Raw genomic sequence first — 19,535 nt, 5'->3', positions numbered from 1 at the left:
CAATAGATTAAAAAAAAAATGTTTTGCTTTGTTTTTTTCCAGAACAAATTGAGTTAAAGTTTTCAGAGTTTGTGGTGATGACAGATTGTGAAAACAGTAACTAGGAAAAATCAAGTCCATCATGTTTATTTACTTTAACTAAAGATAAAATGAAAACCTTTGGCATCAGTAAAACAAATATATCTACAAAAAAAATCAATCTTTTTGACTTTTTGTGCAGGAATTTATCCAGTGGCAAGATTTTATTTTATTCAAACTCAAGAAAAGAGATTCCAGTAAAATCAGATAAATATGTCAACTTTATAAAATCTCTATTTAATTCTTATTACTCATATATTTATATATGTAGTTATGTGCTATAGAAACCCATAGCTTCTCCTTTATCCTCCTTTGTTTTGTCATTTGATGACTCGTGCAACTTTTTTTTTTAAATATAGAAATACCAAAGAAGAAGAACAGATGCAAGTAGCAGCGACAGAGCAGCGGGTGTTACAGAAAAACGTGGCATTAAATAAATGTAATGTAGAGAAACACAAGCGACGCTAATAAGAACAACGCTGCTAGTGTGACACGTCCTCTGTCTGGTTTTCATCATCATCATCTTTATCTCTCTCTCTCTCTCTGTGTGTGCTCATTTTTCTCCTTCCTACAACACACAGATTCATCTTAACAAACACTTGCACAGATGCAGCTACACAACAAACCACATGTACAAACAAGCAAACACACACTGAACTATCGCTCTTATAAGCGTCATCGTTTTTCCTTAGAACAGTATATGTTTTTGTCCTTCTGCTGCAGCTGCTGTGTGTGTGTGTGTGTTGCTGCCGCCGCCTCATGTGTCTTTGATTCTCGACGTGCATCCACACTTGTCTGTGTGTGTGTGTGTGTGTGTGTGTGTGTGTGTTCAGCACAAGTGCGAATGTCAACTCCAGTTTATTTCCAAGTGTTTTCTGCAGGGATTTGTTACAAAGTGCTTTGCAGAAAAACAGCGGACAATAAAAGTGTTGATTCATGTGTTTGTGTGTGTGTGTGTGTGTGTGTGTGTGTGCATATGCTGTTCAGTGTTTGGGGGAGTGGTTGTGTGTGTGTGTGTGAGGAGGAGGAGGAGGAGGAGGAGGGGGGGAAGTTGAGGAAGAGGGGAGGTAGCGCCTTCTGACTTTTATTGTTATTCCAGTTTTTATTCGTCTCAGATGGCGACTCGATTCCCTGTTCACCACACACTGCCTCCTTTGTTCTCTCTCTCTCTCTCTCTCTCTCTCTCTCTTACCTTCTCTCTCACTCTCTCTCTCGCTCTTACCATCTATTCCTTTTTCTTCTTGTCATGCTGTCCTTCAATGTCTTTATTTCTTCCCCCTCCCCTCTACCTGCTTCCCTCTTACTTTCTTTACCTTCTCCACATGCCTCCTTCCCTCTCCCGCCTTTCTTTCTCTCTCTATATGTGTCTGCGGCTCTTTTCTTCTCCTTCATCACACACACACACACACACACACACACACACACTCCTGCACACTTGTCAAGCACGCAGTATGATTTCCATACAGATAACTAACTTTCACACTGCATTAAATGGTGATGAAATTAAGTTAACTACAATTTATTTCCTTTTGAAATTACTCCCATTAAGAAAATTGGGTTTTATTTTTCTAATGAGCTTCACCGTTTATGGATGTTATTTTCTTTTGTACAATGATACTTATTCAGTTAAAAGCTAAATCAGAACTAAGAAATACATGTTACATACGTGGATTCAATTATTTTTGCTTGTATGTGGTCTATTTGTGCGTTTGTGACATGAACATTGTGTCCTGACACACAGATATACAGTAGTTGCACTTTAGCAGCTCAGTCGTACTTTCACAGCACAATGATCATAGAATCGATTATTGATAACTGAATCAATCAAAGTATCATGAGTTGTGTGTGTGTGTATTATAATGCTCGGTCACATGTTCTTTGATCAGATGTTTCCTGATCTAAATCATAACTTTGATAAGTTCAAACTTAGACTAAACTTATTGAAGTGTAGACTTTTATTTTGAAAAATATCTTGCTGCTGCTTGTGGTAAAACAACATTAAAAAGCATTAAAGCGAGAAGTTTTTCTTAAATGGAAGAAGTAATTTTTATTTAAGCAGCATTTAGGTATTGTTTCAAAAACTCCGGCATTGTATTGACACTGATATCAAAAAATATGAAACGGCACAGACCTAATTAATTCACAAACTTCACTAACTACTGTAGTTTACCAGACAGGTAATGTAGAAACAGTTATGTCTGTAACTATAGTGAGCAGTGTTACGGAGGTATTGGCAGCCTCAGTCTTCACTAACACACCAGAAAGCAAACAGAAGTGAACCGAATCTGTCAGGTTCATGCTTTGATGATGTAAATGTGCTGATATTTATTTATTTCTTTTTAAAACCTGTCACATAAATCAGTACACATGTGCAATAAATAAATACGCTGCGTAGATACAGATACATGTACTATTTTTCAAAATGATATTTTCTTCAGAATTGGAGCCATTGGGAACTGTTGATTGACCGCAGCAGCCATGTTTCTATTTGCTGTTACCGCCGAATAGATTCTCACCATATGCGTGAACTTGTTTGTGCTCTATTTTCCACATGTTGCTTTCGTGTTGCCAAACTGTGGTCATACTCATAAATTATTTTTGGTAGCTCTAATCTAAACATTCAAAATCCAGTGAAGAAACCAGTGCTTGTTTGAAGTGGATTTTGAAATGAAATGTTGGATGTTTTATCTGTTTGGTTGTTGACTCTTTGGTTGAGATCAGGTTAGTGACGTTAAAGGACCCGACGCAGCGATCCGACCTCCGTCCTGACCTGTAGGGGTCAAAATTCAATGTTTAACACCACGCTGATGGTCACCTCAGATTCCCTTTGTTTGCTTCTGGATGTGTCAAGATGTTTGATTGCGTACGTGCACACTCCACACACACACACACACACACACACACGCAGGTAAAGCAGAAGCAGACCGGGAATGTCTCTGAACAAATTTACCTCCCAGATTTTTTTTTTTCTTTCAAGATGTTTTGCTTTTTATATTGTTTGCACATGGTAAAGAAGGATCGATGTTGCAGTGCACACACACACACACACACACACACAGTAGCACACACACACACACACACATCCCTTTCCCATCTACTTGTGCGGTACAGATCCCCATCTCCACCCCTCTTGACCTTTAACCTTTTCCAAACAGTCAGTAGTCGGTTTAACCTGAGCTGTCAAGTACTATAACCTGAACCCTGAGGATAGCTACATCACCGCACTCTACACACACACACACATTCCTACGACTATGTCAGAGCAACATCTAAGACCACATTCTCACCGAAAGGCCAACTCTTCATTTATTTTATTACATTTTATTTTTTGCACTCGCAGATTTGTATGAAACTTGCATCCTTTTGTGCCTCTTTGTCCATCTTTTGCACAAAGTCAGGTGTCCAAACGAACACTGAAACAGGTTTTTCCTCACTGTAATCATTCCTCCTGTTAAAACTGACCATTAGAAGATCCTCTCTAAATGCGCTTTCAATGTAAGTGATGGTGGACAGAAACTTTTAATGGCCAGTATGAACAGGAGGAATGATTATTGACTGACTATTGTTTTAGGACAGACTTGAAAAATTGCAGACGTATCCTTTAAAGGGAAGCAAAATACCAACATGGAACATTAGTCTTTGCACCGCCAAGAAAACAGAGCCCATAAACCATATTAACATGTCATTTTTGTGTTTAAACAACCCTGAATTTGTGAGCGTTCATGGTGTTTTCACACAGGCTACAGTCGCAGGTCGTTCTGAACTGCCTGAGAAAAGAGGATAGAGAAGGAGGCAGACGGAGGGAGAGAAGAAGAAGAAGAGTCCCTTCTTCTCTTTGGAGGAAATAGGAGGGAGGGACTTTGATATGAAAGGTGTAGAAGCAATTAAAAGGTGACAGAAAGTTAGAAAAACAGAGTTGATGAGGGTGAGAAGAGAGGAAGAAAAGGGTAAAAAGAGGTTAAGAAGGAGAGGTAGAGAAGTGGGGGATTGTAGTCTCCTTTTGTGGAGTTTGTTTTCCTTGGCAGTGATGTTAATGGGTTAATGTGCCTGGGAACACTGGGACCAGTCTGAACAGTCTCTCACCGGGTCGGACCTCCAGGTCACACAGACCGACACGTAACCTGGATTTCACAGGTTCGATGCCAACAGCGACTTGTCCCGATGTGCCTGAATACATCATAACAAGCTGAAGAGAAAAGAGGCAGAGATGGATGGAGAGAGGGAGAGAGAGAAAGAGGAGGGGATTACTTTGTGTCTCCTTCGGTGTTGTTTGTTGGTCTTAATGGGCCTGGGAACACTTAAAGCACTTAAACCAGTCTGACCAGTTTGACCTCCAGGGGACAGAGGTTAAAAGCCTTCTGCTGAAAGACAGGATGACAGGGAGGAATGGAGTGAGGGGAAAGAGGAGAAGAGGAAGGCAGGGTGAAAATGGAAAGATGGAGGAAAGAGAGAAGCGGTGAGGATGCAGAGGAGGGAGAGAAAAAAGGGAAAAGATGAAGGTGAGTCGGAGAAGAGAAGATTGAAGAGTAGAGGAGAGATAGAAAGTGGTATCAACCGGACTGTTTTAGACAACAAATCCTCCCAATAAAACAATAAAATATCCTGATCTGACTCCCCTGTCGGCATGACGACATCATCCTCATATAGCGCCATGGTTAAGGTTTGGCTAGGTTTCGGGAAACATCATGGTCGGGGTTAAACTGAGTACTTAAGGTTAGAAGAGCTTCGTTCTCATGGTTATAACCACATAGTTAAGGGGGCGATGGTGGTCATGATTTTTTAAAAAGAATAATGTCGACTCATTGTTGTAAATGGGAAACAAACAGCAATCTCCTGTGTTTAAATCTGATGTTTTGTTGAGCCATCCATCCACGCTGACTTCCTCCGTCCTCCTTTGTTCCCGTCATACGACGGCCCGCTAGAGGACTTCCGTCATCTTGGGGCCGCTTGCATAAACAGTTTTCTTGAGAGGAAAGTCGTCTCATTTTGGATTATATTGGTTTCAGTGTATGTCCGAGAAACTGCAGCACAGAAATACCAAAAGATTTTTCAAAAATGAGAAAAAAGTTCTTATTTCTAAGCAGTTTAATGTTCTGCATTTTTAGGGATTTGAGTCTTATAGATTTTATTATTTATGTTGTATCATTTCCAATGAAATTTACGGTTTAAACCTACAGTTTATCCACTGGTAACTGGTTCCAGCCGGTAATACAATGTCCAGCTGCACTATCTTTATATATCAGGTTTGACAGACTCGCATCTCTTAAGCATTCAGTTCCCTTCTGAATGTGTATAAATTTCTATATTCACTGACAGTTGACTTCAAATTAATACACAATGATGCATTTCAAGTGTTATTGACTTACAGTAAAACTCTCTGATAACAAGAGTGAGATGCTCTCTGAGTGAAAGGTTGAGAGCAGGTGTCTGTTGATGACGCTGCATCATCCCTCTTGTAGGGAGAGGATGCTCCTCCTCCTCCTCCTCCTCTGGATGCAGTCATCACGACCGTCAGCCAACAGGGCTGGGTGTAATTTTATTGGGCTTCTGAGGACTACGCGGAGGGGCGTAGTGAGATACAGAGCGAATGTTTGACAGAGAACTAGTTGTTCCTGATTTTAAGTAAGTTGGAAGAAAAAGAAAAAGAGACACTCCTCTTTTTGTCACTACAGTAGATAGAGGTCACATATCTCTGTCTAATAACCACATTTAAAGGAACAGGCTGACTTTTAATGGGATGGTGACTTCCTGGCATCTTGTTGTTGCACATTGAGGCACTTTGAGGCTGCTGGTTATTCAGTGGAGACACTAATCCTCTGTGCCTGGAGATAAATAGTTGCATAAAGCTCCCAATAAAACCACAAATTGTTGTTTTTACAGTTTGGTTTATATATAGATTAAACAAACGAGGCACAAAGCGATCATTAAAGCAGTTTAGATGTGTTGGTAGACGTATTTTTTTACCTTTTGACAGTCTTTATGCTGACTGGAGGTTCATATTTAACATACAGCAAAAAACAACAAGGAAAACTATTCTATTATGGGATCGTTATCAAAAATATCTGCTTATTTTACATATTGAAACTAATACTGGCTGATACAGTATATGGAAGGGAAGATGAAGAGAAGGAGAAATGGATAAGTGAGAGAAGGAACACAGAGAGGGGAGGAAGGAGAAAATGAAAGGATGGATGGTAGAGAGGGGAGATAAGTGTGGGAGAAGGAGAAGAGAAGACGGAGCGAGGGGGGGGGAGGTCACGCTGTCGGGGCGTCTGACAGAGTGTGGAGAAAGTCTCTCTCTGCTTTTTATCGTTTATCTTCTCTTCTCTTCTGTTTGTCGGAGGGGAGACGTCGTCGTCGTCGTCTCACCTTTCATCTCCTCTCATCCGTCTCTCCTCCTCCTGCGCTGTCTATCCTCAACTCGAGAGGTCTTGTCTCGTCCTCGGCTCCGAAAAAAAGGGGGTCAGCGCACTACTTTATCGAATAAACCGAGAGATACACACAGTTATACACACTCCAGAAACACACAACACACACACCGTCTCCTCGTTTTCATCCCACAACATACACTTCTTCCATTAGGACACATAACCAACACACACACACACACACATACTCGGGGTTCAGTCACCTGTAACAGCCCGAGCTCAGGAACATCACGCCCCATTACACCACCACACTGCCCTGAGTGTGTGTGTGTGTGTGTGTGTGTGTGTGTGTGTGTGACTGCATGAAGCCATTAGCTGTAATATATCCTTTCCTCTCCGTCTGTATTTGATCCCTGGTTTTTCTCTCCAGCTTGTTTGCTCTCTCTCTCTCTCTCTTTCTCTCTTTCTCTGTTAGTTTTGGGGTATTTGAAGGGAAGCTACAAGTCATCGCCCCTTTCTCATGCTACATATAAATCCAGTGTGTGTGCATGTGTGTGTGTGCATGTGTGTGTGTGCACACTTGGATGAAAGTTATAGTTGGTTAATGTTGTTAATCCTCTGTCCTCACCTTGCCTGGAGATTTTAAGCGTAAGCAGAACTCTCTCTGTGTGTGTGTGTGTGTGTGTGTGTGTGTGTGTGTGTGTGTTAAGGAGTCTGGTTAGTATTGGGTTTGCTGTATCCTGTCCTGTCCACACCTCGGAAATGCTGACTCTTCAAGTTTATGTGTGTGTGTGTGTGTGTTTCATAGGCTGCCTTGTTTCCTTATTCATTTATCAACGTCTTTAAAGAGAGCCGATGTAAAACCAGAACTTCCGAGTTTTGTTCCAAAACCAAAGAAACGTAATTCAGAAACACACTGATATTTGTAAAAATGCCAATTATTAATTTCCGTCTCTCAGCAGGGATGGTACATTCTTTTTAAAAAACATCATTTGATCTCTCTCTCTCTCTGCAGATGTTGGTTCCTCTACAGTTGTGGCGTTTTCAGCTTTCCTTAACGGCCGCTACCCCCCCGCTGATCTGACCGGAGACATCACCGTGTCCTACAGCTCGCCCACAGGTAAAAAAAAAAAATGCCCACATGACACGATCCGTACCGGTTTCATGAACGTGTGCTAGTTTTATTTCCAATCAAAACCTTTATTTGAACAGAATAATCACTCTGACAGATGGGGTTTTCCACACACACACACACACACACACACACGGTGGTCGTAATGAGTTTCTCACACAGAATAAATCAATCAAACTTCGCTCTGAACTTGTTTGGCCATAACTGTGTTGAAACGCCATCTGTCTTTTTCACCGATGGTGATGACATATGCATTGATACAGAAAACGACTATACAGAATCACAGCAGCACGATACACTATGAAAAACAGAACGTTGTTGTTAGATGTTAAATATTTTAACAACTGAATATAGCAGCCGTATTGCTGCAAGCTGATCGATATGCTTTCTCAAATATTTTTGCAGTCAGCATAATTCACATAACGTATAGAAGCATAGCAATCAGAACAACAGTGTTGACTAATAGAGCAACGCCTGCAAACTGACTCTAAACCACAAATTTAATTGAATAGACAAAGTTTCAATCTCAGTTGGATCTTCCTCATGTCAAAATGTCTAAAAGTGGTGGCCACACCTAAGTTTTTTCTGCTATTTTCCTCCAGTTCTTCTCCTGTTTTGTATTATGTCTTGGTAAGACGTAGAGTCAAACAGCTTCAGGATCAGTGTGAATTTAGTTATTCAAGTTCAAACATTTCCAACCTGCGTGTATATGCGTCTTCGCCTCACTTCATGCTGCATCCACTCAGGTCTTTCTGCTGACATTGTATGGAATACTGCCAGACAGATAGATAGATAGATAGATAGATAGATAGATAGATAGATAGATAGATAGATAGATAGATAGATAGATAGATTTGTTTGACAAAATTTAAAACATACATGAAAGGCTGATCACAATGACAGACTCCATATAAGATTTTTAAAAATTGTCGAGGATTAAAATACGCAAAAAAGCCCCTAGGGTTTATTTCATGTGGTCTCCTCACATTTCCAAACCAGGTCTATCATTAAATATAACTCCTGCTTATGATTTATTGTATGTGAAGTGTCATGTAACACCATTACTGCCCAGTTCTGACCAGAATGGTGTTCATGCAGGGTGCAACTAGTATGACACCAAACCAAACCAGCAGCAACATTTAACACTATTTATTTTTTCTATAAGAGCTGAGAAGGATGCTGACTATTTCATCCATACATTTAGCACCTGACCAACTGTCTATGTCTGACTATGACACTTTATTTTGAAAACTACAATGACATTTAACATCATTTACAGACAGTGAGAGTGTTCAAAAGGTAGTCAAAATGCTGGTGAATATCTACAATGTAACAGCATTAGCATTAGTGTAAGTTACAATATAAAATCAGTTACAGTCTGAAGCATCAGATCCAGTGTTCTGTAACAGCGCTGAACACCAGCTGCTAACAGAAACGCTCACTTTGACGTAAGGACATCTGGGCTCCTTCCAGACAAGCCCAGTTCATCCCCCTGCTCCCTCCAGGCATCTGTTTCCAGGCCCTGCGATATTTCTGGAAGATATTACTTTCCCCTGCAAACCAACAAAACCACTCTTTATTTCAAATGTCACGGACCTCCACTTTTTTTTTTTTTTTTTTTTTTGCTTCAAAATACTGATTTCAACGTCGTTCAAAAAGCAGCTTATGAAAAAAATCAGTGTTTTCATGCTATTGTTTCACTTGGATTGCATTTGCTTTGGCAGGCCTCTGTTGGTGGAACAGTTCCCCCTCCCTAGAAGCACATTTAATGTGAAATGTCTGGAAATATTGGGAAGTGTTTCTTTTTTGTTAAGCTTTATTGTGATGCTAAAAATAGCTGAAAATAACTAGTCTGGAGTATTTCAATGGGGCTTGAAAGCCAAGCAGCTGGGCGAGAGTATGTAGGGGATGGATCTCGTGCTTTGGAAGAGAGACGCGTCGGACTAGAAGTAAAATTGGAAGAGGTTTATGAAAGGTTGGAGGAAGAAGAAGAAGAAGCATGACAGGATGGAAAAAAACAGAAGAGAGCTGAGGTACGCTTTGAGATAGATCAGGAGAAGGAGGTAAGGAGGTGAGCTATGCACGAGTGGAGAAGAGAAAAAGGAGGAAAAAAGTGTTTCGGGGGAGAGAAAGGGAAAGGGAGGTGGTGGAGATGAGAGAGGAGGCAAACAGGGAGGACATGTGTTATTAGGGTGTGGACCTGAAGAAGAAAATGGAAAAGCAGGAGATATGAAGCAATCTAGGTTGTAGTGGAGAGGCAGAATAAGGGAGAACCAGGCTCATGTATATTATGTGGACAACTGTTGCTATACCAGCTTCCGCTCTTCTGGGAATGTTTTCCACCAGATTTTGGAACCTGGCTGCATCTCAGTTCATCCCAAAAGTGCTTGATGAGATTGATGAGGTTAAGGTCAGGCCAAGTTCTTCCACAGCAAACTGGTAAAACCATCTATTAATGGACCAAGCTTTGTGTATGGGGACATTGTCATGTTGAAATGGAAAAGGGGAAAATGGGCTCGAAAAAACAGTCCCAGACCCAAAGCACACATATAAACAAGTTCATGTCCACACACTTTTGGCCATATATGTCAGCTGGCAGTGTACAGGGAAGTTTGTACCTGCAGACTATTCCAGGGAAGCAGGTGGAAGTAAACAAGGTGCCATTAACTGTGATGACTTGTAAACCTTTGCAATAAAATAAAAGTGTATGTAAAGGATGTTTTCAACTGCTTCAATTTTGTACAACTTTCACTAAGAAATATGTCCAGGAGATCCTGTTGAGAGCAAAAAGCCCCTGGTTATGTAAAAGTTAGGTGTCTAAAAAAAAAACTTCTTTTTATAGATGCTTGGAGGTGTTTTTCATCTGTAAATCATCATGATTTACTTACTGGGTTATGCTGTTATCAACTGATACAACAGTAGTGGCAGTTTCCAAGCTTTTCAACGCTTTCATATGTTAAAAAATGGTCTTTTATCTGATTACAAGTGCAAGAAAACAAGTCTGGGTGATTGAAAATCATATGTTAGCAACTTAAGCTTGGGAACTTTTTCTGGCTAACACCTTGTCTACACTGGCTGCGTAACAGAAGCAGCAGCAGTTGCAGTCCTCCGTTGGTGTGAGTGGGCGCTCAGACAGAAAACTGCACTACATTAAAAAATGAAAAGAGGCTGTGTTGCTTCAGATACCGGTGAGACGATGAAATACCATTTAGGAAGGAATCTGAGTAGTAAATTCATTAGCTAGACGTGTCACACTGCCAATGTGGACAGCTATATTTAATACTTTTTTTGTCCAAAGACGATATCTTAACACCCACTTTTATGTAGGCTATCTTCATCCGTCAAAGTCTGCAATCAATCCAACCATTCATCCTTTCACTGTCAATAAAACTGTGTTAGTTGCTACTGCAGGAATGGGGGCATCACTAGAGAGGGCAGCACATCAATCAGCAAGTGCATTTATCTTTACGTAGCACCTAGATGCTCCAACACATATCCACCATCAGGTACGAAAGCAAAACTTCCTGTTATGCTCATCAGCTCCGCAGTGATCCAACCCGTCACGTGGAGTCCGATGTGCTCTTAACACCGAAAATGGTCGTCTTAAGAGCGTAGATGAGTATTACGCGCGTGTGCTCGTCTAACCTCGTCGTCGTGTGTTTCCCGCGGTGCTAATCTCCATTAATGCCTCGTCTCCTCTCGTCCTCTAAATGCTCTCCTGGTATGGGAGGAATGCATCACTTCGCCTCTGTCTCTTCTTCTTTCCCCTCTCTCTCTCTCTCCCTGCTCCCACCCAGGGGTGATACGCCTTAACACCACCTGCCCCAACATAACACCATCCCCACCCCGTGGCTACCGTTGCCCGTCTTTAAGCCCTACAAAGGGCTTTGACATTTAAGAAGACTGTTGACTCCTTAAGCCCTTCAAAGGAAAACTCAATGGTGGCTGGAGTCGTTACAATCTAGAAAGAATTTCATTAGTGCCCCTCTGTGATTTTCCCCCCTAACACCCTGACAATGGGCTCTACACAAGCACACTTTCAGTACGATCAAGCGGTCAACTTGGCATTTACAATACATTGTTAGTTCATACACAATGGGGCATTTTCATCCGAGCTGTCAAAGATAAGTTGCGACTGTGCGAATAATTTCCATAAAACACGGGCCAGCTATGATTCATTGGTTTGCTAAGCCAGTTCGTGTGGAAACCTAGGGAGCTAAGTTGGCAGTCTTTGTTGTTTTCTCCTGTTTTATTGCGCTTGCCAGAATGACCAGCATCTCCATATGTTGATGTCTTCTAGGAGGCTGCAGTATTTTTTCGTTAGGTCCTTGTTAAACTGCCAGGTCTGCAATCCATTTGTTTGCTTGGAACCTTTTTGTGGTCCAGCTGATTGTGTAGTTGGTGTTGGTAGTTTTTTTTTTATGTTCTCAGCTCTGTTTGTTGGTGTGCACAATTTGTCAAAAAAAACTTAACAGATGTGGTGGAAAGTTTGGCCAATGACCAAGGAACAAGTGATTCATATTTTGGTGCCTCCTATCCTAAAATAATGAGATAAGTCACTTTTGTTTTCTCATGAACTATTGCTCTCACTTTTATAAAATAGAAAACCTTGGCAGATATACGCAAGATCTGTATGCAAATGCACATTAAAAAGTTCTAAACACTTAATTACTCACATACTAAATTTTGATGAATTCGCAGCCTCGGGAGAAGTTTGTGCTCACTGAGGGCTTTCTGGTTTTCAGATTAGTTGCATTAGAAGGTTTAGTTTTCCATTTCATCTACAAAATCTAGATAATAACGGATCTTTTTTTTATGTTCCCTGATGGTTAATGTCTCATTGAGTATGTGGGCTGTTAGTGATAATCCATAACCAGCTGTTGACATTTCCTTTAATCTTGCCCCCTTTTTTCTTGTAGTTGTTAATCATTTAACTACAGTTACAACTACATCTCTATTTACATATTCTTATCTCTGTAGCCTACGTTGGACAAACATTTTATACCATACGTTTGCTGATAACAGTTATAGAGAAGACATGTACTAGGCGTGAGGACACTGAGGGTAGGTCATAGCTCAGGGTCAGCTGCAGAACATGATCTCTATCTACAGTCTTAAACATGATTTCCTTTAGTTAATTTAGAAAATCCAACAACAGCGGTTTGTACAGAAAAAGGATCTAGGAAAAGTCAAGAAAGGGATATTTTAAAAGCCAAGATTTTTTTATTTATTTTTTTTAAATCTCTAACAGACTTTAAAAAAAAAAAAAAAAAAAAGTTGTTATGGTACTTTTGGTGGTTCTGTATTTAATTATAAAAGAGAACACCTCAACCTTCTCAGCTATTAGTGATATAATAAAGGCTTGCAGTCATGAAACATTAACCTTACTTCTTTTTTTTTTTTTTTTTTTCCTACCACACCAGCTAATGGATCCAGAATTTCACTCGTTTCAGCCAGTCTAATTTCTCCGCCGTTACAGGAGATTTTAGAACAGGAAAGACTGATTGAACACTGGCTGGCAGCCGGCCAATAGCGGCTACTGTGTGTGTGTGTGTGTGTGTGCCTTCTTGCTCCATTTGACATGTCCTTTACGTTTAACTGGAGCTTTCACTCAACATTGATGCTTTTAGGTCTTTTTTCTTTTTTTTTGTCTTTCTCTCTCTCCTTCCTCTTTGTGTTGTTCTAGCTTTTTTTTTTCTTTTTTCTCTCCTCTTGAATTCTGCTTTTTTCTTTCTTTTCTTTGGCAAAGCGGAGTGGTAAGAAGAGATCCAGACAAAGTAATGACAGAAGTTAGCATGTATTGTAGGATTAGACAATACTGCTAAATATGAACATATTTTTTAGAGTTTGTTGTTAATCCTGTGTTTGACAGAGGTGGATCAGCCATAAAAGAGCAGAATGAGTTACTTTGGTTTGATAGTTATTTGAATATTATCTCATATGAAAGAACAAAGAGAGAAAATTGGAGCATTTATTACACATCTGGAAACATGTTTTAATTAGTGTAGTAAATCACCAATTAGACCTGCAGTACATGAATTTAGAAGGAGGTTTCTGTTGCTGTATTGCATGTGTTGTTAAGTTCTCGGTATTGTTAATTAATAAATGATTAAAATATCTGTATATTTAAATGGAAGATTAAACTATTGCAGCGATCGTGGAAGAGTCGTTACAGGGAAGAGAGACAGCAGTAAAGAAGTGTGACTTTCATCAAGTTTAATAAGACGTGAACTTTCTGACTCAGCACCTCAGTGGCTTTTCATTGGCTCGCAACCTGCCATCTGCTTCTCATTCACCTTCGCAGGAAATCCTCGTCGACCAATCAAATCAGAGCTTAATCTGCCAGACTTCTATTGCGGCAGCCCAAAGGTTAGAGAAGCAGGAGGCTGACTGTTTAAATCCCAGCGCGGCTGAGAAAATCTGGCAGTGAGGAACAGGGGATAAGTTAAGAGATGCTCTCCCTTCTCCTAACGAAAAATTCAGGTTTCGCAACCTGAGGTTCCTTATTGTCCTGGTTTCAGTGTTTCTATTCCGCGTCGCTGCTGTTTAGTTTAGCACGCCTCCAAATAGGAGACAAAGGAAGATTTTTATTTTACCTTCCATATGTAACTACTTTAAAATTGAATACACACACACACACACACACACACAAAAAAACTCCATAAAATATCAAATATTTCCAGTTGCATTGCACAAGCACATTCAAGCAAAACGCAGCATGACTGCTGCAGCCCAACCTTATTAACTCAGATGCTGACGTGTAAAAGGGGTTTTTTTTTCCACAGACGGTCGGACAAAAATGAACATTTATACCTTTTCCACATTCACAAATTTATGTCGAACATTAATGCGGTAGTGATGTATAGTTTCAGGAGGAGTCTGTGAAACTGTGAATGCTGCTCCTTCAGGTGCTGCAGTGTTACACGTTGTTAGACACAATCAGGGCTGTGACTTACTATTTCATTATTTTCATTGATTAATCTTCCTTTTATTGTCTCCATGGGGGAAAAAATGGAAAAAATACTTCACACTAATCACTCAGAGGCTAAATCGATGTCTTCAAATTGCTTTATTTGTCCGACAAACAGTCCAAAACACAAGATATTCAATTTAACAATCATATAAAAGAGAAAAGTAGCATTTTTGAGAAGCTTGAACTGGCAAATGTTTCACTTATTATTTATTTTTAAGATATATTTTTTGCATTCATGTCTTTATAGTTGAAAGTGCAGAGAGATACAGGACACATGGGTAGAGAGAGGGATTGAAAAATGATTAATTGATAACAAAAATAATTGCTTAATTGCTCTACTATTTGATTGAGCCTTCTGTATGATAAAAACCAACATTTATGAAAATGGTCGATCTCAAATTGAAAAATGCATCAAAAGTAGAAATACTGCATATTAATAGTGGGCAGCACAGTTACACTATATTTTATTGTAATGCAGAGCCATTAGTGGACACAGATGTAGTAAAGCTCGAATGTGGCGTCACAACACAAGTAATCAGACAGATTTTCCTCAGTTTAACGCACATTATTCGTCTATGAATGTGCTGTACTTTCTTTGAACTGTGCATTTTTTCTGTCAACTTTAATGTGAAAGTTAAATTATCAGCCCCAAACAAGCTCCTTCTTGTTCAAAGTAAGCCTTCCATATTATAGTTTTGCACGCAGATTTTTTTTTTTTTTTTTTTTTGCAGTGACTGATCACAGTAGACAGTTCAGTTATGTTCACGGTTGTTTTGTCTGCTGAATACAGACGCAGATTTATGCTTCCTGCCAACGGGAATAGTTTCAGTCTACCTGTTTTTGTGTATTTTCTGGACTCTGCATGTTTTAACCATGTTTGAAGTACATAAATACAAGTTTATCAATCAGTATCTTGAAATTTAAGTCGGTCATTTTAACTAAATAGTCTCATTTTCACAGCTAAGGTCAACTCTCTCCTTTTCATACTCCTTAAACTCTTGACACTGATCACTTTACAAGGATAGATGTCTTTTTCTCCAGATTCTGTCAGACTAATTTTCATACTAACCTCTTGACGAGCAGCTATTTAATTTGGGATTTGGACATCTTATCGCATTCAGGATCGGGTTTGGCTCGGTCGGCAGGCTGCTTTCTCCTCCAGCGGTACTTTCCAAGTGTGTGGGAAGGCAAATGAAGCGCTCCCAAAGTGTTTTTTTTGAATTTGTGTATATTCATATGGAGGGAGAGACGGAGGTTTTCCCAGGGAATCCCCTCCTGTTCGAAACAGCAGAGTCCAGTCCATCCAGTGCTGCTTTCTTACTGGTCTGCACCGAATTTCTATTTCTGTTTCTGTTTAATCTTTCAGTTTTCTTTTTTAACCTTCACCTCTTCTCTTCTTCCTCTTTACAGAACTTAATCCCAAAGGTAAGTGTTTGGTCGGTAGAATAGAGCTAGTAGAAACACACACACACACACTTTATTAAAAAAGACAAGCATGTACCTGTACATGTACACATATACAGTACATATATTTGCAGTATTTTTGGGAGATACACCCCCAGTGTACTCTTACACACAGAAAACACACACACATAATTAAAACTACACTATTTGCATTCCAATACACATACACACTACTGTATATACAGGAAGAGACTGCTGCCTACTGTTTATGTTCCCGTAACGTGATACTTGGCAAGAGTCTGTGCACACACACACACATACACACACACACATACTTTTCCACACACACACATATACACACTTCCTCACTGTATGGAATAAGTAAATATCCATTTATCCTTTTATACTCTGTGCAGTTTACACAGAAATATCATCTGTCTCGCATACACACACACATACACATACAAGACGCACAGAAATGCATTGACTCACATGTTTCAGTGCACACATACACACACACACATACACATGCACACACACTCCAGCAGTAGTGTTCCTAGTTGTCAGCAAGTGTTTGTTTTAGTCCAAGTTTGTGTGCTTTGATACAGAATAGGATGTCCTGTAATCTATAGTGGGTTTAGAGGCCCTGCAGAAATACACACACACACACACACACACACACACACACACACACACACACACTCATACAGCCGTGTTCTTTCTTTCTCTCCGTCTCAACTGCAAATTATGTTCATATGCAGCTATTTTGCATCAGCCAAATACATTTTTGGGAATTGTAAACTGGTCAACTTCAGTTTTTTTTTTCTTCCTCAGCATATTAGACAGAAAAATAAAAACTACAGCTGAGCCTTTGGGACCAGCGTACGAATAACAGCAGGAGTGCTGTGTGGAAAGTCGCTGGTTTCGAGGCAAACGAGCAAAAAAGCAACAAATGGATACGAGTCTAAAAAGAAGTTCTGCACACAACATGAATGCAGTAGGAGGGAGCTGGCAACTGCGAGGTGAAAGTCAATACAGCCAGAAAAACTAAGCCACAAATATTTGTAATAGTGACCACACACTCTAATAACTCAATCTAATAATATACTGTACGCAGTTGAGGATCTTTTTTATCACAATTGGCAGCAGCAGCAGTAATGTGTGTCACTCAGCACTTCAACAAACAAGGGACTCTACTAGGCACAGAGCCTGTCAGCTCACACGCTAATTAATAACCGTACCCACGTGTGTAAAAATCACACAGGCAATAAAACACATTTTTGCCAGTTGGCCAATATATAAGAAAAAACTACTTCTGCCAAGCTTATATTCAAAAACTGCTACATAAGCTACCTCTGACAGATGCTAACAGGACAAATTTAGCAGAAAATCCTAAAGGACTGACATATCAGCATCACTATTTTACTGATTGATGATCCTAATGATTATTTTCATCATCAATTTAAAAGATATTCATATTTGAGAAGCTGTAATCAGAATATTTGGACATTTCCTTTGTAAAATAATGGCTCAAAATGATTTAACTGATTATCAAAATAGTTTCAGACTAATTTTCTGTCAAGCCACTAATTGATTAATTGACAGCCCATAGATTGTTTTTACTTGTTTTGATTCATACATGTTTCTAATTTTTTATATATTGATTTTTGGAATCTTAAGTATTGTGTCAACACTTGCAGCAGCGTTGTTAAGGTTTGGCTAAGTCTCAGTAATTACATAACAGAAAGGTCAGACTGTCTAATATGCTGTAAGACAGGTACATGAACCGTGGTCATCTTGCGTCTAAGAATAACATTTTTATATCCATCAGTCATCCAGACTTCCACATGTGGGTTTTCTGGCCCTGAATGTAGCCATTTAATACAAATAACTAATGCAGAATAGCTGCATATGAACATGATTTGTTCGGAGACTGGGGGTGTACTGTGACTCTGTCTTTTTATCATTTCCTCTGTAATAGACACACATGCATGCGGTATCCATTCAGACACACACACACACACACACGCACGCACACACACCGCTGACATCACTGCAGCTGTGGTAAGAACCTGATCCTGTACAGTGGTCCTCTACCCAAATAAACTCTGTGGTCTCTCTCTACTTCCCCCTCTCTCTCTCTGTCTCTAACACACACACACACACATATTCCAAATAATTGGAATCAGAGTCCTCTAAAACGGCAGTACAGTGGAGGTATAGCAGCTTTAACAAGTAGCAGCAGTGGTGCTCAATTGTGATTTTTAGTGTATTTAACAGTCGGTGATGTGGGATCGCTTTGTCCGCTATCAGGAGGGAGGTAAAGGGGTCAGATCTATATTCAGGTATATCTACTCTCTTAAAACTTTAAACTCAAACATCTGAAAACTGCACATCACAGCGAGCTAAAGTTCAGGTCAGGCAGAGAATGAAAGGAAGAATCTGTAAGATAAATCTAGTAACCTCAGTTTATTGTAACTGAGTAATTGTGTTTAGTCACTTTTTGGCTTCAGCCTCAGTTCCTGATCTCTAAACTTAAGTAAATCCTCCTTTCTTTCCACTGTATCTTGTCATCCTCCAAGTCATCAATCCTGACTAAAACTATGACATTTGACGTAGGCAAATTATGTAAGATTTATTTATTTCCATGGTAGCGCTGACAAATTCTGATCCAGCACTTAAACTCAGCTCCCGTGTAGGTGACGTGACCGAGGATATGACTTTAGCAGACACAGTGGCCGTTTCACCAGGCTGGAAATTAGAACTGCGTGTGTGTTCATGTGGCGTGTCGCTGTTTACGCTGATCAGAAAACACCAGATGAGTCACAGATGAAGGCACAGTTTGAGCAGTTGGGTTCAGACTGACATTATCACTGCATCAAAAAAATTGCACTGTGTTGTGTAGTTCCCAACAAATAAGCTCTAGCTAAAAAAAGACAAGGTGATCCGGCGAAAAAGGTGAGTTGCAACGCTCTGCATCGGTCAATTAAATGCGTGCAATAGTTAACTTTTTAAAGGGGACATACTCTGCACATTTCCAGGTCTATAGTTATATTCTGTGGCTATACTGGAATATCTTTGCATGATTACAGTTATGCAGCCCCTCAGTTCAGCCTCTGTCTTAAACAGGCCGTTCTGTTTCATTCTTACTGATTGCCAGAGACGGTTGGAAATACGCAAACACGCACGCACAGGAGGTTGAGACATAACACCAACAAAGTCACATGTGTGACCTGGATGACGCAACCAACCTAATAAAGGGGCCTGGCACCTCATCAACTTTTCATCTTTTCGCCTAAATGTGCAGGTTGTGTATGTTCATCATTAGCTAGCATCAGTGCTTTACCGCCTATACCAGCAGTCTCGTAACCTATTGGTTGGAGCTACGATTCTGTCCTCCAGAGGCTGCATAGCCGGTGCTCCGACCACAAAGCATTAGACTTTTCTAGGTAAGTAGCCAACTTTGTTTCCCTGGCGGGCGTGCCTTGCTAACTTACCTGCTTAGTGCCTCCGCTCGTTGTGAGTGAATCGTGTGCTGTATTAGCTTCTGGGTTTTATAGTCGACCAACCAGTCTCGCTG

The 19,535-nt window shown here is 40.1% G+C and overlaps 1 protein-coding gene across 2 annotated transcripts in view; it reads left to right on the top strand.

Annotated features, from left to right (window-relative positions):
• The window catches only part of bbs9 (Bardet-Biedl syndrome 9), a 195,321-nt gene that overhangs the window by 38,913 nt on the left and 136,873 nt on the right, over positions 1–19,535 (top strand). For both annotated transcript variants that reach the window (XM_042425159.1, XM_042425160.1), the window contains exon 14: positions 7,462–7,566. In XM_042425159.1, the coding sequence (XP_042281093.1) occupies positions 7,462–7,566 (105 nt within the window). The remainder of the gene's footprint in view (positions 1–7,461; positions 7,567–19,535) is intronic.

This window comes from Thunnus maccoyii, chromosome 10, assembly GCF_910596095.1.
Source record: "Thunnus maccoyii chromosome 10, fThuMac1.1, whole genome shotgun sequence".
Taxonomy (NCBI): Eukaryota; Metazoa; Chordata; class Actinopteri; order Scombriformes; family Scombridae; genus Thunnus; species Thunnus maccoyii.
The sequence above is the reverse complement of the archived record's forward strand: the minus strand, read 5'-3'. Positions and strand labels throughout refer to the sequence as shown.